The following is a 24,944-nucleotide window of genomic DNA, read 5'->3' as shown; positions in this document are numbered from 1 at the left end:
CCGTTGAAAAACGGAAAAATTTTATAAACGGGCGAGTTTACATGTTATGCATATTCTCAAGGAAAGCTTATAACTCAGCCATCACCAGCAAAAGTAGGCAATGAATCACCAATGTTTTTGGAAAAAATACATGGTGATATATGTGGGCAGATCCACCCACCGTGCGGGCCGTAAGTATTTCATGGTATTGATTGACGCATCTAGTAGATGATCAAGTGTGTCTCTTTTGACGACACGAAATACGGCTTTCGCAAAGTTCATTGCCCAGATAATAAAGCTGAGAACGCAGTTCTTAGAGTATGCCATTAAGAAAGTAAGGCTTGATAATGCTGGTGAATTTACATTGCAAGCCTTTGATGATTATTGTTTGTCAATGGGGATTGATGTGGAACATCCAATTCCCCATGTGCATACACAAAATGGCAGGGCCGAGTCATTGATAAAACGATTGCAGTTGATTGCAAGACCGTTAGTCTTGAGAACGAAGCTTCCAATTTCTCTATGGGGTCATGCAATATTGCATGCGGCTGCATTGGTTCGGTTAAGACCGAGTGCCTATCATAAGTACTCTCCATTACAATTGGCATCTGGGCAAGAGCCAGATGTATCCCATCTCCGTGTCTTTGGGTGTGCGATCTATGTTCCGATAGCTCCGCCACAAAGAACAAAAATGGGCCCACAAAGGAGATTGGGAATATATGTGGGTTATACATCACCAAGTATAATAAGATATCTGGAACCAGTAACTGGTGATAGGTTTACCGCAAGGTTTGCCGATTGCCATTTTAATGAGGATGAATTTCCAGTGTTAGGGGGAGGAATTGGTAAAATTCCTCAACAGATTACATGGTGTACACCGTCGTTGTTACACCTTGATCCCCCTACGAATCAAAGAGAACTGGAAGTTCAGAAAATTGTGCGTTTGCATAATTTGGCAAACCAGTTACCAGATGCGTTCACAGATACAAGAAGGGTGACAAAATCTTGTATACCCGCTGAAAATGTTCCATCAAGAGTTGATGTTCCTAAAGAACAAACTGATGAAAACAAAATGAATGAACCTCGGGTTCAGTTAAAGAGGGGGAGGCCAGCGGGTTCTAAAGATAAAAATCCCCGAAAGAAAAAGAAATTGGATGAACAAAATAGTAAGGTTCCAGAAAAACCTGATATTGAAAGATGTCTGAAAGAAGATATAAATGAAAAGGTTTCAGAAGAACCTGTTAATGAAAAATGTCTGAAAGAAGGCATAAATAAAGATGGTCCAGATGACGAGAAGTGAACAGAAAAGTATGAGATTTCCATCAACTACGCCCGAGATGAAAATATATGGATCAGAAATAAGATAAAAGATGTTGATGGAATGTTTTCCTTTTCTGTGTCCAAAGAGATCAATCATGAAAATGATGATCCCGATCCAAGGTCCATTTTAGAATGTCAAAAAAGACATGATTGGGAGGAGTGGAAGAAGGCCATTCAAATTGAATTACTCTCCCTGAATAAAAGAAATGTCTTTGGACCTATAGTCATAACGCCTGAGAATATAAATCCTGTTGGGTTTAAGTGGGTATTCGTGAGAAAAGTAAATGAGATGAATGAAGTAACACAATATAAAGCCCGATTAGTTGCCTAAGGTTTTTCTCAGAGACCGGGAATCGATTTTGAGGAAACGTATTCTCCGGTAATGGATGCAATTACATTTAGATTTTTGATGAGCCTAACGGCGTCTAAAAATCTTGAAATGCATCTCATGGATGTTGTGACTGCATATTTGTATGGATCGTTGGATAACGATATATATATGAAACTCCCTGAGGTATTGAAAATGCCAGGTGCATTGAAAGAAAAATCCAGGAAGATTTGTTCGGTCAAGTTACAGCGATCACTTTACGGATTAAAGCAATCCGGACGCATGTGGTACAATCACTTAAGTGAATATCTTTTGAGTAAAGGATATGTGAATAATGCGATATGTCCATGCGTTTCTATAAAGAAATCGTCATCTGGCTTTGTGATCATTGTTGTATATGTAGATGACCTGAACATAATTGCAACTCAAAAGGAGGTTGATGATGCTCGAACTCATATGAAAGAGGAGTTCGAAATGAAAGATCTAGGTAAGAGAAAGTTTTGTCTTGGGCTCCAGATAGAGCATTTCCGAGAAGGAATATTTGTGCATCAATCAAACTATACGAAAAGATTACTGAAACGCTTTCGTATGGACAAAGCGACTCCTTTGAGTACTCCAATGATTGGTAGATCTCTCAATATTGAGAGTGATCCTTTTAGGCCCTGCGAAGATAGCGAGAAGATATTAGGTCCAGAAGTACCTTATATGAGTGCTATCGGTGGGCTGTTATATCTTGCAAACTGTACCAGACCAGATATAGCTTTTGCTACTAATCTACTGGCGAGATATAGTTATGCTCCTACTCGCAGGCATTGGGACGGAATAAAGCACTTATTTTGTTACCTCCAAGGTACAGTTGATTTAGGGTTAATGTATTTTAGAAAACCTGAGTTTGGTATGGTTGGTTTTGCAGATGCAGGATACTTATCAGATCCTCATAAGGCTCGATCGCAAACCGGTTATGTTTTTACAATTGGTGGAACCGCGATCTCTTGGCGGTCCCAGAAACAAACTCTGGTTGCGACATCTTCAAATCATGCTGAAACTATTGTGCTTCACGAAGCATGTCGAGAATGTATGTGGCTTCGATCAATGAGTCACCACATACAAGAATCAAGCGGAATAGTCAACGTGAAAGAGTCGACAAAATTATTTGAAGACAATTCGGCTTGTGTCGCTCAACTCAAAGAAGGCTACATTAAGAGTGACAGAACAAAGCACATCTCTCCAAGATTTTTCTCGTACATACGGGAACTCGAGAAAAATAAAGAAGTGGACATCGAGTATGTACGGTCATGCGACAATCCAGCTGACTTGTTTACAAAAGCTCTTCCGACTACAACATTTCGAAAACACGTATATGGTATCGGAATGCGGTATTTGCGTGACCTGTGAAGAAAAATTTGTGTTCATTATTCTCAGGGGGAGATTACGGCAGTGTACTTTTTTTTCTTTATCTAAGTTTTTGTCCCAATGAATTTTTTCATGATTAGGTTTTTAACGAGACACTACGTAATACAAAATAGATAAGTAAATGGGAGTGTTGGATAATACTTATCTATTTAGAAAGATAAGAGTAGCGAGTGGTAAAATTTTAGGATATCTAGAAAGATAAGGTATCGTATTTTTTTTTTTTTTGTTTTCCTAATGTCGGTTAGTTTTACCGACTTGAAGTCTTTATTTTTTATTTTTCCTCTGAAAATATTGATTCATGGTGAAATAAACAGCTTGATACACAAACCGGCAGATATCATTAAATCCCCGAAAACAAAAGCCCAAAAGAAAGGCAACTAAAACCCACATCGGGGCACCTTACGAACACAACGACAATTTAGAGCTAGAAATCGCAACTAAAACACATCCGACAAGAAGCCATCAACACACAAACAAAGGATAAATCAATACAGAAGACCTTCCAACATAGCAAACACAGTGATCTGGATATATCGAAGCTGCCCTCGGCCAACCGACGATACCATCCACTTTTAGAACCCAAGACACTCAATCTTCGCAACCCGGATCTATCGTTGCCACCTATGGCCTGCCGAACGATACCATCCCCACTAGTAACCAAGAAACAAGACTTCACAACCCGACAAGAAAGACCGCTTCACGATCCACATAACTTTCGGATACGGATAGGACGCACTGACGTTCACTTTACCCCTAGATAGAAGCCCACGAAACACCTTCACACAAACAAGCCTCGTCGATCGATTCCATAACAGATGAATTCACTAGCAAACCACACCGACGAGAGATCACTGCACCCACCACAACTAGAAGAGAAGTCTGCAACTGATACTGTCAACCACCATAACTGTGCATATCCAGAGAAGGCAATGTCTTCCTGTCTCAGTCCCGCTATCGAACCCAATCTTGTCACAGAGGCCCTGTTCGTTTGCTCACCCAGGTGATCCATCTGGGTGAAGATGCAAATTGATGTTCGTTTTGTGCATTATAATGCTACATCCAGATGGATCACCCAGCTGAATTTTTCAAAACTCATCTCAAATTCTCACCCAAATGAAGGTGAGTCTTGATGGTGCATCTGGATGCAGATGCATCTAGTTCAGTCCAAAATGATAAATGACAAAAATGACCTTTTAAAATTAAAATATTATTTTCAAATCGTAAATTCTTTTTTTGCATATACATTTTTCCGCTATAACAAAAAATGAATTTTCTCGCAAAAACTGAAAAAACACATTTCCGCCAAAACCGCAAGATGCGGTTTTCCGCAAAAAACAAAAACATAAAACACGCATTTTCATAAAAACACATGTTTCGGCTAAACCAGTAAAACCACACTTTTCGACCAAAACCGAAAAAAACGCATTTTCCCGCCAAAACAAAAAAACGCATATTCCCGCCAAAACTCCAAAAAGCATTTTCCGGCCAAAACCGCAAAAAGCATTTTCCCGCCAAAACAGGAAAAACGCATTTTCTCACCAAAACCGAAAAAAACACAATTTCCCGCCAAAACCGGAAAACCGAATTTTTCCACCAAAACCGAAAAACGAAATTTTTCCCGCCAAAACCGGTAAACGAATTTTCCCCGCCAAAACCGGAAAAAACGCATTTTCCCGCTAAAACCGGGAAAATGCATTTTCCCGCTAAAACTGGAAAAATGCTTTCCCGACAAACTGGAAAAATGCATTTTTCCGCTAAAACGCCAAAATGAGTTTCCAAGCCAAAGTCGCAAAAAATAACTTTTCCCTCCAAAATCGTGAAAAAATACTTTTCCCGCCAAAACTTTCAAAACACACTTTTTCCATCCAAACCGCAAAAACGTATTTTTCGCCAAACCCAAAAACGTATTTCCGTCAAAACCATAAAAATGCATTTTTCGCGAAAAACACATTTTCCTCAAAAACCGCAAATATATTTTCAGCCAAAACCGTTAAAATGATTTTTTCCGCCGAAACATTAAAAATTATATTTTAGTCATTTTATTAACAAGTTCACCTGGATGAAGATGGAAGTTAAAAAATGAAAATCAAACGAACATAGTTGCATTCAGATGATTCATCTGGATGCATGGACGAAATGAAGAAACGAACAACACCCAGATGGATCATCTGGGTAGGACATCTAGATGGACCATCTGGATGCATCTTCGAGATGTACAAACGAACAGGGCCAGAGTCAAACCATCCACTTCCTAGGCTCAAACCAACTAACGAGCCGACAAGAACCACTAAGACAAGACCATCACTAAAACCTCCAACGAAGCAAGAACCAGAGATGAAGAGCACGAAAAGAGGGTCAACCATGTCAAAATCAGCGGGCATATACAACTACAGTACGAAAACGACCAAACCCTAGGTAATAAACCCAAATCTGAAATCATAGGGAACCAGAATTCCAAATCACGACCTCGCCATACCAGATCTGAACAAAGACCTCTAATTGACTCCGACGACACCAAGAGATAACACCGGCGCTCAAATCCTCTCACTCCTCTTCACCTTAAATCACGATGGTAGAAACTTACCCATAAGAAAACCACACAAAGCAAACAAAGAATCCTAGATCTACCCACTCCTCTCACAGCGCCGTGGGGGCCGCCGGAGAGGAAAAAAACCCACGACTTTTCTTCTTCTTTTTTTCGCCTCTGTTTCTCTTCCAAGCGTTTTTTTTTTTAATTATTCAAACATATGTGTTTCCCCGACTTGAAGTCTTTATAAATAGGATCATATGAAGTGAATAATAATCATCTTTTACACTTCACAACTTCCTCTGTCACTCCACTATCTCTCTCTCGTAATACAACAAATATATATAATAAAACACTCAACTCTCTTCCTCTCACATTCAATCTCTCTCTCTCTCCTTTTACCACCAAACACAAATAAATAATATACTCCCACTTTTATATTATACAACAATTATGTTCTTTTTGTGTGTTATAAGTTAACACGCATAACATAGATTTACAATTTGTTTTTATTTTTGCTTTTTAAATTGTTTAATTTAATTTTGCAATATAAAATACAATAAAGATTGCATAGGTATTTAAATTTAAAAAGGCAACATCGAACATAAAATCTGAAACAAACATGACTTTCAGTGCGTGTTCTGTTTCAAGATAGTTTGAGGAGGAATATAAATTCAGAAAATTTTTTATTTGATTTCAGTTCGCTTTCGTTCATCGGTTAGGTCCATTCATCAGTTAGGTCTATCGACAGATTCTCTTGACTACCGTCTCTGTTACAGCATTTAAGAAATAATAGTAGATAATAAAATTGTCAGTGAAAATTGTAGTCAGTTATTTAGATAATATGGTTTACTTAATCTGTAACATATAAAAAAATCAATAATGTGTATTTTTAACTACAGTAATTCGACTATTTTCACATCTTTAAATAAGAAATTAATTCAAAATTTTATATTAAAAATATCAGTAAATTTAATAAATAAACCCCAAATAAAAGATTCAATTTCTGCACTTTTAAACCAAGGATCACAGCTTTTCACAATAATTTCTACTTACAATCATAGAGAAATATTTAAAATATGTAAAATAATTTTGTTTTTCTAAATTATTAATGGTGAGATTTATTTATAATATCTTATAAAAATAATAAACTAAATAGTAAAAATAATGTTTCAAGAATATATTTATATTTGTAACAATACACTAAAATTTAAGATGTTTGTAACTCACCACTATAAGACATAGCTATATCACGTTACGCTGCTTTCAACTTTGAACTCACACAAATAACCAAAGAACAAATATCGAACCACTTTTCTCTTATGGGTTCTTACACCAAACAAGATTTTCATGAGCGAATCCCTGGTGCATACTCCAAGTCTACATCCACAGGCTCAACACATAATAATCTATCATTGATTTCCAGCAACCATCTAACACTGACCATCTAGATAATTTTAATGACTCAACAACAGAGGGCATGCAATTCACGTTAACATACCATGAAATACAACACCCCGACTCAACTCTGCTTATTTAAGAGACAACTCAATACGTGATAAAATTACTAACAGCCGAAGATAATAACATAACTGATGATCTTCAAGTTACTCTAACCATCACAGAGTACAACCAAAACGCAACTGCAAGACTTAACGTCGACCTTATCATCACAGATCTTGAGGGAACTAATAGGCCTCCAACTACATAAGAAGAAAACAATACATGTACAGTATGCTTCGAAAATTACAACAATGGAACCTATCTATGTCCTCTTACTTGCGGCCATTCTTTCCATTTCCGCTGCATTGATCAATGGCTTCGTACAAATATAAGCTGTCCCATATATAGGGAAAGTCATCTATGATTCAACATTATTATAATTTATAAGAGGGTTTATTATATTCCAATTTTCAGTTTCATTTACATACTGTTTTTGATTTTCGTTTTAATTTTCAAACTAAACATATAATGTTTTTCCTCATTTTCTAATATGTCCCGTTGTCAAAATTAGTGTCTTACCAAAAATCAAATAAGAAAAAATATACAAACAAAACTTCATTACACACATTTAAATTCAGATTAGTCTCTAAAATAAAATTTTAAATGTCGTTCCGTCTATATACTATGCACATGGTACTTAACAGTATAAGTATGTCTCTAAATAAAATATCAACTTTACTTTATGTTTAGATTCCAACTAAATAATTTTTCTACGACTATCGGTTTTTTATTCTACTTTTATTGAATCAATTAGTCACATATGCTATTCCACTTTGAACTAAACAATTTCAAAACAAAGTAATACACTTTGGTTGCTAACCATTATCAAATGGATCGAAAAAATATCATTCTCTTTCAACATATTTTCATCTTCATATTTTTGAATATATTTTCTTTATGAAGACCATAAAATGAATTGTAAATTTATTCTAGTATAAAATATACGAACCCGGTGCTACGCGCCGGAATACCACTAGTAAACAATATTAACCACTCCAACTTTTAATGTAAGAGCTCGATTGCGAAAAATCACTTCGCAAACAATAGTATAGATTAAGGGTATAAACAATATTAACAACTCCAACTTTTAACGTGAGAGCTCGATTGCGAAAAATATTTCCCAAATAATAGTATAGATCTAAAGTCTAATGTCTTAAAAAAAATTATAGTAATTTTACACATAATCAGATTTTATATAATACATATCTATATTTTAAAACCATATATAATTAACATAAATTTACACATCTAATTAGCTATAGATATTTTGAAACACATATTTCTAATATAAAACAGGTATTTATATCTTATTCTAACTGGATTTTAAGAAGAAAAAAATCTCAAGTGCCGATCAAAATCTATTTTTATTTATTAAAATAGGTTTTGGTTATGTCTGAATGAGATCAGAAGATTGAAAATCGTCCTTTCCAAATGTACCATATAATCCAAGCAAATTGATGTTTTTTCATTTGCGGAACCACTCACTAATACAAAAATCCATATTTGCAAAAATCGATGAAACTGCAAAAATCGATGAAGTTGGAAAAAGTAGCTGGGTTCGATGGTGTTTGTGAAAGAGCCCACCGGAGGACAATCGAAATAAACATGATTGGTTAATTTCCATGCTGCTCCGCACCATGCACACTGAGTATCACATTGTATCCTCCTTGTCCACAAATTTTTCTTTAGTGATAGACATCCTAATACTATTTTCCATAAGAAGTGTATCTCATCTTTGGTGAGCATCGTACTTTCCAAGCATGTGCCTTCAGGAAAATAACGTCTAGTCCATATATCAGACTCATTTTTTTTCATATCAGGGTACACTCGCTCACTTGATAACCAAATTTGACAATATATTTACCATTTTTAGTAAAATTCCAACCATCTTGGTATATTGAAAGGTTCTGACTCAATGAGATACTTTTGATGATCTTCACGCCATCGGGATCCACTACTGCCCGGATTACTTGAAATTCCATGTTATTGATGTTTCGTTGATGAGCAAGTCCACTGTAAGATGAGGAAATAAGTTATTTTGATTACTGTTTGGTGGTCTTAGGCAAGTGGTTGGGAGCCAAAGATCATTCCGTACTGAGATGGAAGTCCTGATCCCACTCTTTTGATTAGTCCTTTACTAACCAAAGATCTAGCTAAGATAATACTATGCCATCCATATGATAGTAAGTATGATATAATCGGTTCCAGACGTGATGCATTCTTGAAATACATTCATTTAAATACTCGAGAAAATTACGTCTTAAATTTTTCTATCAATCACCAAAATTAAAATCTGTCCGGTCTTTAAATCTGAGGCCTCCTTCATCCTTATGATGGACCAATTTATCCCATAATTTTCAATGCATATTTTTTGTATTTCTCCCAGAGCTCCACCAGAATTGTGCAATCAGACTCGTCAATTTCTTTGTTACATGGTTTTGTAAGGCAATGATCACTGACTTTATAATTACCTCCTTTCCTCCCCCTCCTTTGTGAAGAACTTAAAAGTCCATCCGTTTACTATGTTGTTCAGTCGATCCTGAATGAAACTAACTATTTGTGTTTTTGATCCACCCATACTCTCCGGCCATCCCAGATATGAATCCATCCAACCTATGTTCTGAATCCCCAATATAGCGTGAAGTTCTTTTGAAAATAGGTTCCTCATGTCTTGTGACCAAATTGAATTGAATTTTTTTTAAAAAAACTTTATGAGCCGACCCGACACTTTCTCATAATCCTTCATTTTTGAGGATGGTTTGACATTCCGCTTTATGTGCCTTAAAAAAAAGAGACTATCGTCCGCAAAAAGAAGATGAGAAATCGACGAGAATGCCCGTCCAACCTGCATTACAGTACTTTCGTAGCATAAAGTGTCTCTAGGATTTAATAAAAACTCACTTTGTGTGTAAATCACTCCCTAGACAATGACATACTATGTGTTAGAGATGTCAAACAGGTTGGACCATCCCGTCCCGTCCCGTCCCGTCCCGTCCCGACCCGCCGCGGGCTCAGCATCTCGCGGGTCCAGGCGGTCCCGTCCCGCACGGGCTGTGGTCTAGAGAAAGCCGGCCCAGTCCCGTACCGCCTAATTGCACAGTCCCTTACAAGCCGTCCCACGGGCTGGACGCGAAAGGAGTGCAGCATGACGTTTCTCGACGCTGCAGGCTGCTCCAGTGACCACTACATACCTAAGTGCACATAATGAATGATACATGAATACATGACCCATCTACTATTGGAGCTTAACAAAATTTTACATATATTGGTCTTGTTCTGTATTTTTTTTTTCTATTGAAGACTCTTCACGTTTGGTGCAGATATTGGATGCAATCAAGTCCACTGTTAATTACTAGCCATTCAATCTGTTTCTTCAGATAACTTTGAAGAACTATAGTTTGTTGTTTGATCGTGAAGATGAAAAGTTAAGTCTCAACTAAAGTAAAATTTAGAGAAACACCAAATGGTCCAAATCATAGTATTCAAAACCAAAATCATGCAACTTAAACAAGAAATCTGAAATTGTAATTGAAGCATAACACTAAATCAAGATAACATTTCAAACTTGCTCATCTACTCATCTTCATCTTCCCCATCAACAGTGGACTCAAATGTTGGTAATTTCTCTTCTTCTCCATCACCATCGATTTCTTCATCTACAAATATCAGTGTACAAGTCAGTAATGTTACTCTTACTAAAATTATAATGTGAGTTATTTACCATGTGCGTAAGATTCATATCCTTTGATCCAATTCCAAGTGCATATCAGAGCTTGCACATTTTCTGGGAGTAGACGACTCCTATATTTATTTAGAACTCACGATCCAATACTGAAGGAGGACTCCGAAGCCACTGTTGTGATTGGAATACTTAACAGATCACATGCCATTGCAGCCAAGTCACCATACCGATGCGCATTATCTTTCCACCAATCGAGGATGTCCAAGCTCTGGAAATTAGTAATGTCCAAAGGTGGTTCTTCAAGATAAGCTTCTAGAGGTGTCTTTCCACTAACACTTCCACTGACTTTGCGAAATGCAAAGAAATCCTAAAAAAGTTAAAAAAAAAATATCAGAGAGGAAAAAAAAATTAAACAGCAAAGCAACGTAACTATACTTCTTTCGCTGATGAATTGGAGGCCGACGACAGAAGGAAAAAAATTAACCAGAAGAAAAAAAATGCTTGTGAAAGAGAAACACACTCACGTGTACTCGTGAAAAAAATGCTTGTGTGAAAAAAAAAATAAACAGAAGGAAAAAAATTGAAAAACACTCACATTGTAGTTCCCAAACAGTCCCATTGATCCTGCCGCACAAGCTTTTTGCGGAACAGCGTCACGTGGCTCAGTGGAAGGTGAGTTATTCTTGGAGTTTTTGTCGTATGTCTCAAACAGAATACTGAGCTTGTCACGCAAGTTCTTCACCTTTGCATCACGTGTACTTATGTCAAGCTTCCCTAAACAACATTCAACAATTGAAAGCTTAAACCGTGGATCAAAGACTGCTGCCATTGCAAAAACACCACTAACTTCATCCCAATATTTGTCAAACTTCTCATTTATCGGTGGCACCATGTATCTGACAATCTCATCTGCGCTTTCCTCATTTCTCCGAAGCCAATCATGGATCAACCAAACCTGATAGAAATACAGGTTTGCAGTCGGGTAATTCGAACCAGACATCAAGCTTGTGATCACAGCAAAAGGACCCAAAAAATCGCAGATATTAGCGGCTCTAGTCCATTCCTCATCTGTGGGCGCTGTTTTATAACCCTTCTTATCAAATGTCTCCAACTTAACAAATGCTTTACGGTACTTGAGGGCTCTTTCAAGCATATAGTAAGTTGAGTTCCATCTCGTCGACACGTCCAGTATCAGCCACCCACTTTTTACTACACCCGCAGCATCCACACATTTTTGGAACAATTGTTCACGTGTTTCCGATTCTAATACATACTTAACACTCTCTCTTACTTTCTGCAAAGAGTCTCCAATAACCTTCAACCCATCTTGCACTATGAGATTAAGTATGTGAGCTGCACATCTTACATGGAAAAACTCTCCTCCACACAACAAATCATCATTCAAATTCAGCTGCGACTTCACAATGTCCTGCATGGAGTCATTGCTTGTAGCATTATCTAATGTGACTGAGAACACCTTCTTATCAATTCCCCACTCTTTCAGTGACGAGAGGAGTTGAACCGCAATACTCGTACCGGTATGTGGTGGTGGTAGAGCACAAAACGTCAGGATCTTGCTGTTCAACTTCCAATTCCGATCAATGTAATGTGCTGTCACACACATGTATCCTTCCCGTTTCACGGATGTCCACAAGTCAGACGTGAAGGAGACTCGTCCAGGGAGAGTCGCTAATTCCCTGTTGAGTGTGTCTCTCTCGCTTTCATATAGTCTATACACATCTGCTCTTGCTGTGTTTCGACAAATGGTTTGGACATCAGCATTCAAATACTTCCAGGTGTCTCTCACTCTTTCATACTCCACGTACGAGTAAGGTAGATCATGCTGGACTATTGTCTTAGCTACCATCTGCCTAAACACAGTATGATCATACTTGCGAGATACCACTTTCCCTTCGATATTGAGTTGTTGCTGCCTTCCTCGATTCCTTGGATACATTTTACATCTCTCCCGATGTCTTCTCAACCCACTGGTTCTATGCGAATGAGATTGCCATGCATACTCACGTTTGCAATGATTGCATGCAGCTTTCAACTTTCCATTGGGTTTTTCGACCACCTTGAAATCTTTCAACTTTCCATTGGGTTTAGCCAATCTAAATTTTAACGTAAGAGTTTATAAACAAAAAAAAAACACTTCAGAAATAATACTATTGATGTGGTCAAAATTTGTCTGACCACAAAATAAATACAAAATAATTTAAATTTAACTTTAAATTTAGAAATTTATATAAGATCGTATAAACTCGAGCGAACATGAATCTTTACAAAATGAAGATTGTGTAAAAAGCTTGCACTAAATAAGTGTCTTAACTTAACAGAAAATAAAAAAGGCGACAAAAAATACAAACCCTGGAAGTCAAATAACCAAATAATATTTTCAATGAAACTATTATTAAATATTGTAGTTTTATAGAAAAAAACTTTATTTAGCCTGCACTAATAGAATTTTATTTTAGAAAACAACTTTCTTTAGTTGATTTTTTTTTTCAAAAAAAAAAAAAACTTTCTTTAGTTGCGTAGATTTTACATTGCTGTTAAGATGGACAATGGTTTTAGTTAGGCTTGGGATTTTTGTCCGAACCGAATGGGCCGAACCGGACCGAACCGGTTTTTTTTGGTTTTCGGTTTGGTTCGGTTTTCAATTCGGTTCAATTCGGTATGGTTTTGAAAATTAATTCGGTTTTCGGTTTGGTTCGGTTCGGTTTTTGATTTTCAAAAAAAAAAAAAAATTTAAAAAACCGAAAACAACCGAAAATATCCGAAAATAACCGAAAATAACCGAAAATCCGAACCGAAAATAACCGAATAATCCAAAAAATAACCGAATTTAACCGAAATAACCGAATTTAACCGAAAATATCCGAATATTTTGAAAAAATTATACGAAAATTAACCGAAAATTTAAAAATTCGGTTATTTTCGGAAATAAAATTGAAAACCGAAATAAACCGATAACCGAACCGAACCGAACCGAAATTTCATTCGGTTTATTTCGGAATTTTTTTAAAAAACTTCGGTTAACCGAAAACCGACGGTTCGGTTTCGAAAAACCGAAGTCGCAGGCCTAGTTTTAGTGGTCAACCGCAAATTATTGAAGTACATACATACAAGTAGAACATAAAACAAAATGTGATACAGAACAAAATTTTCCAAAAAAAAAAGAAAAAAAAGATTATCTTGTCAAAGCCCATAACACAAGTCCATACAATTCACAACCCATACATCCTTTGTAAGTTAGTAACGGTTACCGAGACAGAGCAATCAAAGAGATTCGGAACAGAAAAAGAAACAAAAAAAACTGACACGTGTCCGTCAACCCATAAATCTGTATTGCTGTCTTCGTCATTCCCATACTTTCTGGTTTCCTCCCATTCATTCCTTCCTTCCTTCCTTGGTCTCTCTATTCAAAAGCCAATTCCAATTTCCCACCAAAGCTTACTGCGTATCTTCTTCACTTTAGGAACGTCATGTCGCCGTCTCGCCGAAAGGCGAACGGTTCGCGCTGCTCATGTACCCGCGGTGAGATCGATGGAATCTCCGGCGGCGAATCGTTTGACCGTACATGCACGCATTGCAACGGTTCGGATTCGATTAAACCTGATCCCGCTTCCTCTTGGTTTCTGTCTTCTTTATCTGAAACGAAACTGGATGACTCGGAGAAGCTGCGTAGAATCATCGTCGCTTCCCTCAAAGGATTCTCCGTAGGTACTGGGATTAAAGGTGGATTAGCTCTTTTCTCTATCGTAGTTCGTTTCGCTCGCCGTAGGTCTTCTTCTAAATCGAGGTAACCGTAGATCTTCTTGTAAAGGTGAATTTTGTTGCTGAATTTGATATTTGGAATCGAATCTATCGGTTTTAGGAGAACCGGTGATTTCTCGAATAGTGAAGCTATTTCCATGGGGATTAAGGAGACACTAAGATACGGACTGTTCTTGGGAACTTTTGCTGGTACTTTTGTCTCCGTAGACGAAGCTATTTGTTCTCTTGTAGGACACCAAAGGCATGCATGTTCCACTCTCTTTGCTTTTGTCTCTGAATGTTTTCATCACTCTTTCAAGTGTTTTGTCTGTAACCTAGAACTGCAAAGTGGAGGGCCCTGTTTGCTGGTTTAGTTGCTGGGCCGTCCATGCTTCTCACTGGACCTAACACAACACACACGAGTTTGGCTGTTTACATCCTGATGCGTGCGGCGGTTCTTGCGTCCCGGTGCGGCATTAAAAGCAAACGGTTTGGTTCCATTTGCAAGCCGCTTACTTGGGAACATGGGGACTTGTTTCTCATGTGTCTCTCATCTTCTCAGATTTTGTATGTTTATCTCTCTTCCTACGCAATGGCTTTTGAGCAACGTTTGTTTATAGATTATATATGCATACAAGAGAAAAAGTTCATTCTCTGGTTTCCAGGTCTGCTTACATTTTAAAGCAAGAAAGTCTTCCTTCATCCTATAAGTCCTTCCTTAACAAACATGGTGGGAAGGATCTTTCTATCTTACAAGGCATTAAAGATCTTGCAAGCGCCAAACCATTCACCAATTTAAGGGCAATTGAGAAACATTACAAGTCTGTTGGAGTTGATATCAAACTTGATCCCAACATGAGAATCCCATGTTCGGTACGTTTATAATGTATCTTTCTTGTTTCTATTCAGTATCAACAGCAATCATTCTCTCGGTTGTCAAAAAGCAACATAACTTTTGCTCCTTAAATCAAAAGTGGAACTTTATAGAGCCATGACAGTCTGATACTTCATAGTCGTCTTTTTGTGTGTCACCATATTAATCACTGCATTAGCATACATGTTGATATATGTCTTCAATCTGCGTTACTATCAATATTAATCTTGTACACAAGTTTTACTTATGTTGTCTCTTGCAGATGATACATGGAGGTGAATCATGTACTAAGCACGGTCTTACATTTTTCCTTCAAGCTTACATGAGGGCGCTACCTGTCTACGTCCCTGTCTACTTGATTCCAGCGCTGATAGTCCATCGCCAAGACCTACTAAAAAAGTAATAATTTTTTGTTTCGCCTTCATTCCATTGCTAGTTATAGTTTTGTGTATCTTTATGCATCACAGTCTTTCATATTCATCTCACAGGCAATACTCTATACTTGGCAAGGGTCTTTTTGGCACAGCGAGATCTAGTTTGTTTCTCTCCACTTACTGCACTTCTGCCTGGTTAGAACCCAGTCTTAATTTTTCTCTCTTTAATTTCATTATAACTAGAAACATAGTAAGCTTATTGAGGCAAAAACTTATACCATGGCAATAATTATCTATACTAGGGTTTGGACTTGCCTACTTTTCCGGACACTTGATACATGCAACATACCACTCGTGGCCATAGCAACGGTACAAACCAAACTCATTTACAAAAAGGGTATGTAGCAGTAGTATTATATCTAAGCCGTGGATGTTCCTGCAGTTCCCAACAGGACTGGCCTTGGCAATTGAAAAGAAAAGCAGAAGGATAGAGATATCACTATACTGCTTAGCGAGGGCAATAGAGAGCTTCTTCACTTCCATGACGGAGGCAGGATACATTCGACCGCCCAAGATTCTTAGAAGAGCAGATGTAGTCGTGTTCAGCGTTTCGACAGCTATTATAATGCACTGCTACGCGCAGGAGAGGGAGGTATTTCGATCAAAATATTTGAACGTCCTAGATTGGGTTTTCGGTGTTCCTCCTCCACCTCCTCCTCCTCTTCCTTCTGAAGAAACCTAGAGACATATTTACTTCCCACATATATCCACGTCAGAAGGCAAAACATAATTTACTTGGATTTCACGTTTAACCAAAAGATGTTTGTTGTGATGGCACAATGTTCATTAATATTGTCCTCTGTAGGAGTTTTGTTTCGGGTTTTGGGATATCAGAATGAAGATTTTTTTTTAAAATCCATATGCAGATATGCCAATTCTTGCAGTTCAAGGCATGAGTCTATGCTAAGTGAAACATTTATTAAAGGCCCTCAAATTTTTTTTTTTAAAAATTATATACAAATAGACCCGGAAAAAAATTTAAAGCTCCAAAATTTATTAAAAAAATAAATTTTACATAGATACATGCACATGTCCTCAAAATTTCAGGATCGACCATGTTCATCTCAAACTCCAAAATTCTGAACAATGATGCTCACGCCATTTGCAACTTGCATGTATTCTCGAAAATGTTTACTACGAAGCAGAGCTGGTCCTGAAATTTACGGGGTTCTATTCAAAAAATATTTATTAATTATCTAATATTTTAATAAATTTTAAAAATATTTTTTTTATAAATTCATAATTTCGTCGTATACCATTTATTTATATCTAAGTTATAATATAAAATCCATCTAATATATTTTTATCATTTTTATAAATTAAAAATTTTTATTCAATTTTTAGTTTAGAATTGGTATTTGTATTTATTATACCTTAAATACAACTTAACTAAGCAAACACTAACAATATTATAAATATCATTTTTTCGTTAGTGTATAGGCGGTAAGTATTTAATTAAAAAGCTTAATTGCAATCCCAAAATGTGAGTAGATGCTGCATATTCCCTTAATAAAGGGTTATAGAGATTATAGAAATTAAGTTTGTTTGTAAATTAGTGTCAATTAATAATGCAGCGCATCGTCGGGTTTTGGGCTTTAAGTCCATTAGTGTTTACGTGTTGCTTACGTTATGGTTTTGTTTTCCTTTTAGGATAAGTATGATTTATTAGGCGATAAACACTAAGTTAGTTATTAGTTATTATTTGGTTTTATATATAGTCGTGAGCGACTCCTCTTGTAAGATACGCTTATTGATATTAAGAACTTGAGTTTTCAGAGCTTTGATAGCTAGAAGAGGAGTACTCTTCAATCTAATTGATCGCAAAACCTGTTGTTTAGTGATCCGGTCTCGTTACGTAGCTTCCGCCCCCTATCAGTTGGTATCAGACTAGAACGTTCTGGGTTTGAATCTCCTGCAACTATGCCTCCGAAGAAAGTTGACGCAGCCAAAGACGGTCCCGTGACGGATTGGACAGAATTTCGTCAAACTTTGATGGCAATGCACGAGGACTTGCAAAGGACACTTCAGCAGTCCATTCTGGAATTGGGTGAGACGTTACTTCACCGTCTCCCTGCTCAAAATCCTCGTTTGGAGGAAAAGGAAGCAGATGACGATCGCAATCCCTTTGCGAATCGTCGCCGTCTTGTCGAGAATGACAACTATGATCATCGTGCTCTACGAGCACCTCGTGCGGGCAATACGGAGTCACGCTGGGAGTCTGGATTCAAAGTTAAGATTCCAGAGTTTCACGGGGGAGGCCGAGGTGATGTGCTCTTGGACTGGATGGTCTCCGTCGAGGAAGTCTTGGACTTCAAGCAAGTCCCTGAAGATCGACGAGTTCCGTTGGTCGCAATGCGATTCAGAGGCCATGCGGCTTCTTGGTGGAAACAGCTGAAAACAACGCGATCGCGAACTGGACGTACGCCAATCCAGACTTGGGAGAAACTCAAGAAACACTTGCGCGCCACGTTTCTTCCACATAACTACGACAGGGTCACCTACAACAAATTGCAGAATCTCAAACAGGGCTCTCGCTCAGTGGAGGAATACGCAGACGAGTTTTCCCTATTGTTGACTCGTACTGAGGTGTTTGATAGTGAAGACCAACTGGTCTCTCGGTTCATTGGTGGCTTGCGTCCTCAGCTACAGACTGCGCTGGCGCAATTTGACCCAATCACGATTGCTGAAGCTCAGAGCCGTGCAATGGCGTTTGAACAACAGAACAAAGCGAGCTCATCCAACTGGAACTCATCGTCATCAAAGAATCGCTTCTCTGATTCTACGGCGACGACAACACTTCCTTCAAAGGATGCTGAGACGTCAAATACGAACCAGAAATCTTCAGCTACACCTGATGATCAGAACCTGCGTCGCTCAACACGCATTCCAGCGATTAAATGTTTCTCTTGTGGGGAACAGGGACATCGCCAAGCAGCGTGCCCTCATCAGCAACGTCGTGGACTCCTTGCTGAAGAAGCCAAGACTGACGAGAATGCAGTCTATGATTCGTATGAGGAGGACGAGGAAGAGACAGATGCCGCAATATTGCCGCAGGATAAGACAGCGCGTATGTTGGTGGTGCGTCGTTCTTGCATAGTACCGCGACGTCAAGACGACAAGTGGTTGCGAACTAACATCTTTCGCTCCACCTGTGTCATTAAGGATCGCACTTGCACATATGTGATTGACTCGGGGAGCTGTCGCAATATGATCGCACAGGATGCAGTGAGCAAATTGGGTTTAGTGTGTTAACCACATCCCGCCCCTTATACGTTGGGCTGGTTGGACGAGAAAGTCAATGTCAGGATCACGCACCGCGTGTTGGTTCCGTTTGCGATTGGAGAGTTCTATCGCGACAGAACTTACTGTGATGTCGCGCCTATGGACATCAGTCATCTTCTCCTTGGTCGTCCTTGGGAGTTCGATAGAAAAATTATTCACGACGGCGCCAGGAACACTTATAGCTTCTACTGGGAAAATCATCACATAGTTCTATTCCCATCTCGAGAAGTAGCACTTCCTGCTCCACCTTCTCCTTCACGCCTGGAACTGCGCACGCCACCAACAACAGACAGACATGCTACATTGATCTGCCCCTATGCAGAGTTCATGACGGAATTGCAGACAGAAGGAGTAGCGTTGGCTTTGCTGCCAATGTCGTCTAGCAGTGGACCACCAACGTCGACCTCGCCGAAGCTCAAACTCATTCTCGACGAGTTTGCAGATGTCTTTCCATCGGACCTCCCTACAGGTCTCCCTCCCCTCCGGGACATTCAGCACCACATCGACCTTACTCCTGGCACAGTATTACCTAACCGCCCACATTACCGCATGAGCCCGGTGGAGCACGAAGAGCTTCGTCGTCAGGTTGAGGAATTGCTGCGCAAAGGATATATTAGGGAGAGTCTTAGCCCTTGTGCCGTGCCTGCCCTATTGATTCCAAAGAAAGATGGAACGTGGCGTATGTGCGTCGACAGCAGAGCCATCAACAAGATCACGGTCAGGTATCGTTTCCCCATCCCCAGACTCGACGACCTACTCGACCAGATTGGCTCAGCCACAGTCTTCTCAAAGATCGATTTAAAGAGTGGCTATCACCAAATTCGGATTCGACCAGGAGATGAATGGAAAACAGCATTCAAAACTCGCGAAGGCCTGTTTGAGTGGTTAGTAATGCCCTTTGGTCTATCCAACGCGCCGAGTACGTTTATGCGCATCATGAACCAAGCACTGCACCCATTCATTGGGAAGTTTGTAGTGGTATACTTCGATGATATACTCATCTTTAGTGCTTCTTTGAATGAACACATAGATCACTTACGTCAGGTCCTTGCAATCTTGAGACAAGAGAAACTCTTTGCAGCACAGCATAAATGTGAGTTTGGCGTCTCAGAGGTGCTCTTCTTGGGATATGATGTTTCGTCAAAGGGACTCGCGATGGACACTTCGAAGGTGGAGGCCGTAAGGTCATGGCCCATTCCGTCGACGGTATCTGAAGTACGTAGCTTCCATGGGTTTGCCTCTTTCTATCGGAGGTTTGTGAACCACTTTAGCGCAATCATGGCGCCTATCACAAATTGCATGCGTGACGGAAAGTTTGAGTGGTCCCCTGCAGCGACGGAGGCGTTCAACCTCATCAAGGAGAAGCTTACCACGGCTCCCATTCTAGTACTGCCAGACTTCTCTTCTACGTTTGAGCTACACTGCGACGCTTCCAAGCTTGGCATTGGCGCTGTCTTGAGTCAGAATGGTCGTCCTGTCGCATATTACAGTGAAAAGCTTGCGGGAGCAAGAGGACATTACAGCACATACGATGTAGAATTCTACGCCATCGTTCAAGCCATTAAACACTGGAGACATTACCTGGTGCACCGCGAGTTCATCTTATACACAGATCATGAGGCTTTGCGCCATTTGGATAGTCAAGCAAAGGTGTCGTCTCGTCACGCATCCTGGATATCCTATCTGCAACAATTCGCCTTCTCTATTTGTCACAAGGCAGGGAAGCTGAACAGAGTCGCAGATGCACTGAGCCGACGTCACAGTTTGTTGACGACACTTCATACTACAGTCACTGGGTTCGCTTCTTTTGCCGATCTGTATGAGACCGATCCGTTCTTTGCTCGTGTCTTTGCTGACGCTAGTCAAGGTCTCTCGACCGACTATACCATCGATGATGGATTCCTCTTCAAGGGTCTCTGTATTTGTGTTCCTCAGTGCAGCCTGCGTCTTCAAATTATTCAGGAGTTACACAATGAAGGCCATGTTGGAAGGGATCGTACTCTGCAGCTTGTTTCTCAGTCTTATTTTTGGCCTTCCTTACGCAGAGACGTGGAAAGATTTGTTGAACGTTGCCGTGTATGTCAGCAAGCAAAAGGGCGTGCGACAAATGCGGGTTTGTACTTGCCTTTGCCGATACCCACTCAGCCGTGGACAGATGTGAGTATGGACTTTGTCCTAGGACTCCCTCGCACACAAAGAGGGTTTGATTCGATATTCGTCATTGTTGATCGTTTCTCGAAGATGTCTCACTTTGTGCCGTGCAAGAAAACGACAGACGCGACCATGGTAGCTTCGCTGTTCTTCCGTGAGATTTATAGACTGCACACTACAAGAAAACGCATGCTTAACGAGGAAACTTAACGAGGAAAAACAATCCTCGTAAAAGTACGTTGATTTTGCGAGGAAAGTACGTGGAAAAAGAAAAGCATCGTTATTTCGTCGTAAGGTCACGACAAAACATATTCGTCGTAAAGACGATGTAAATTGACGTGGCTTTTACGAGGAAAAACTATTTCCTCGTAAAAGCCACGTAAATTTCGCGAGTTCTTTACGACGAAATATTTTACGTGTACTTAACGAGGAAATTTTGAATCCACCAACTTGGTAGGTGGCTCACGTTTTTTTTTTGGCCGTCCAATTAATTTTCGTCGTAATTTCATAGTAAAATTACAATTACCAGATTCAAAATTTCCTATAAATATGAATGTTTGAACATCATTTTAAACACACCAACAACAAAAAACGTGAAAGAAAAAAAAATGACTGGCTCTGGGACTATTTATGAGTTACGGAATTGGATGTATATGCATAGAGATGCTAACGGGAGAGTGACGAAAGAATACCTTGCGGGGCTGGAGACATTTATGCACCAAGCAGATTCAACACCGCTCGCCCAAGAAAGTGGTAAGATGTTCTGTCCTTGTCGGAAATGCAACAATTAGAAATTGGCAAACCGTGAAAATGTTTGGAAGCATTTAATAAATAGAGGTTTCACGCCAAATTACTATATCTGGTTTCAACATGGGGAAGGTTTTAATTATGATCAGAATGAAGCTAGTAGTAGTAATAGCAATTTTCAGGAAGAACCGGTTAATCATCATTTGCATAATGAACATAGTTACCATCAGGAGGAGATGGTAGATTATGATAGGGTTCATGATATGGTAGCTGATGCATTCGTAGCTCATGATGAAGATGAAGAACCTAATATAGATGCAAAAAAGTTTTACGGAATGTTAAACGCGGCGAATCAACCACTTTACAGTGGTTGTAGAGAAGGTCTCTCTAAATTGTCGTTGGCTGCTAGAATGATGAATATTAAAACTGATCACAATCTACCTGAAAGTTGCTTGAACGAATGGGCGGACTTGTTTAAAGAGTATTTGCCGGAAGACAATGTGTCTGCTGATTCTTATTATGAGATTCAGAAATTAGTTTATAGTCTTGGGTTGCCTTCGGAGATGATAGATGTCTGCATCGACAACTACATGATCTATTGGGGAGATGATGAGAAGCTAGAAGAATGTCGATTCTGCAAGAAGCCACGATTCAAGCCGCAAGGACGGGGACGTAATAGGGTACCGTACCAAAGGATGTGGTACCTACCAATTACAGACAGATTGAAAAGATTGTATCAATCAGAGCAGACTGCTGCAAAGATGAGATGGCATGCCGAGCATACTCAGACGGATGGTGAGATGACTCATCCATCAGATGCAAGAGCCTGGAAACATTTCAACAAAGTACATCCGGATTTTGCTAGCAATAGCCGGAATGTGTATCTCGGATTATGCACAGATGGATTTAGTCCGTTCGGAATGTCAGGGAGACAATATTCATTGTGGCCAGTCTTTCTTACGCCATACAACCTGCCACCGGAGATGTGCATGCAACGAGAGTTGCTATTCTTGACGATATTGATACCTGGTCCGAACCATCCAAAAAGGTCCCTGGATGTTTTCCTACAACCACTGATAAAAGAGTTGAAGGATTTGTGGTCAACAGGGGTGAGGACGTACGACTGTTCAACGAAGACGAATTTTACGATGCGAGCTATGCTTTTGTGGACCATAAGTGACTTTCCTGCATATGGGATGTTGTCTGGATGGACTACACATGGGAGATTAGCTTGTCCATATTGTAATGGAACGACAAATGCGTTTCAACTGAAGAATGGTAGGAAGACAAGTTGGTTTGATTGTCATCGTCGATTTCTTCCCTTTGGCCATCCTTACCGAAGGAACAAGAATTTGTTTAGGCACAAAAGGGTTGTGAGAGACACTCCTCCACCATATCTAACTGGAGAACAAATTGAAGCACAAATCGACTACTACGGAGCTAACGAAACAGTTCGTTGGGGTGGTAATTGGCATGTCCCTTGTAATATGCCTGATTCTTACGGTGTTCATCACAACTGGCACAAGAAGAGTATATTTTGGGAGTTGCCATATTGGAAGGATCTTCTTCTGCGCCACAACCTCGATGTGATGCATATAGAGAAGAATTTCTTTGAGAACATCATGAATACAATATTGAATGTCCCAGGGAAGACAAAAGACAACATAAAATCGAGGTTGGACTTACCGGATATTTGCTCAAGAAGCGAGTTACATATTAAAAGCAATGGACAAGTTCCCGTTCCGATATTCAGACTGTCTTCAGAAAAAAAGTCGGTGTTGTTCAATTGGGTGGCATCAGAAGTGAAGTTCCCCGATGGGTATGTTTCAAATCTCTCTAGATGTGTTGAAAAGGGTCAAAAGTTCTCCGGGATGAAGAGTCATGATTGTCATGTCTTTATGCAACGACTACTGCCCTTTGCATTTGCGGAGCTACTTCCAACAAACGTACATGAAGCACTTGCAGGTTCGTAGTGTTTTATATCACAATAATTTTGATAACGGTCTAGTTTGCAAAATAATATATGACTAACAATGTGTTTAATTTTTTTTGGAATATAAAAGGCATTGGAGCATTTTTCAAGGATCTGAGCACACGCACTCTTAAAGAAGAAGTTGGAACAGCTTCAGGAGAACATTCCCATCTTATTGTGCAACTTGGAGAAGATATTTCCTCCTGGATTTTTTGACGTCATGGAGCATCTAGCTGTCCACCTCCCATATGAAGCATTGCTTTGTGGACCTGTACATTACGGATGGATGTATCAGTATGAGCGAGCCATGAAATATTTGAAGGGAAAAGCAAAGAACCTCGCCAAAGTTGAAGGTTCTATAATTGCTGGAAGTTTGACGGAAGAAGTTTCCCACTTCACATCGTACTACTTTGCGTCAAAAGTACGTACCCGGAAAAGAGCTCCAAGAAGATATGATGATGGTGGGGTTGCGCCAACATATGCAGTTGCTGGTGTTCCAGACATCTTTAGCCAGATTGGACGACTCGGTGGGAAGTCTAAAGAGGTTTGGTGGTCGAGTGAACAAGACGCTCATAGTGCACACACCTATATTCTACTCAATTGCGAGGATCCATTGCTGCGTTATTTTGAAAGGTAACATATATGGACACTTCAAAACACATATAATTAATTATATAATTGCAAGAGATTCATTCATATGAAATGTGATTAATTTTACAACCTATTTGTTTCTCAAGTCGAAGAAACATTTCCTGGTATATCCACAAGTGACGTAGACAAAAGGAAAGATCAACACTTCATTAAGTGGTTGCGGAATCAGGTATTATAACTCAAACTATTTTTTCATACATGATTTGTATTTTACTGTTCTCTTTATCTTTGCAGGTTGATTATGACGACGATGCAGATTATCCTAAGTGGTTACACGAAGTAATTCAATCTCCACTTGTAAAGGTCACCACATCACAGATGT

General features: G+C 39.3%; 2 protein-coding genes across 2 annotated transcripts in view; one reads left to right on the top strand and one right to left on the bottom strand.

Moving 5' to 3' along the window:
- Window positions 1-24,944, bottom strand: part of LOC117128145 — a 734,122-nt gene that overhangs the window by 137,745 nt on the left and 571,433 nt on the right. The gene's annotated exons all lie outside the window — the stretch shown is intronic.
- Window positions 14,147-16,688, top strand: LOC103840001. Its single transcript, XM_009116481.3, has 8 exons — window positions 14,147-14,557; window positions 14,633-14,773; window positions 14,851-15,078; window positions 15,177-15,384; window positions 15,648-15,784; window positions 15,874-15,954; window positions 16,062-16,128; window positions 16,202-16,688. The coding sequence occupies exons 1-8, from the start codon at window positions 14,241-14,243 to the stop codon at window positions 16,499-16,501; spliced, it is 1,479 nt and encodes a 492-aa protein (XP_009114729.1). The 5' UTR covers window positions 14,147-14,240; the 3' UTR covers window positions 16,502-16,688.

The sequence above is a fragment of the Brassica rapa genome, chromosome A09 (genome assembly GCF_000309985.2).
Source record: "Brassica rapa cultivar Chiifu-401-42 chromosome A09, CAAS_Brap_v3.01, whole genome shotgun sequence".
Taxonomy (NCBI): domain Eukaryota; kingdom Viridiplantae; phylum Streptophyta; class Magnoliopsida; order Brassicales; family Brassicaceae; genus Brassica; species Brassica rapa.
This window is presented reverse-complemented; position numbering and strand designations above follow the sequence as displayed.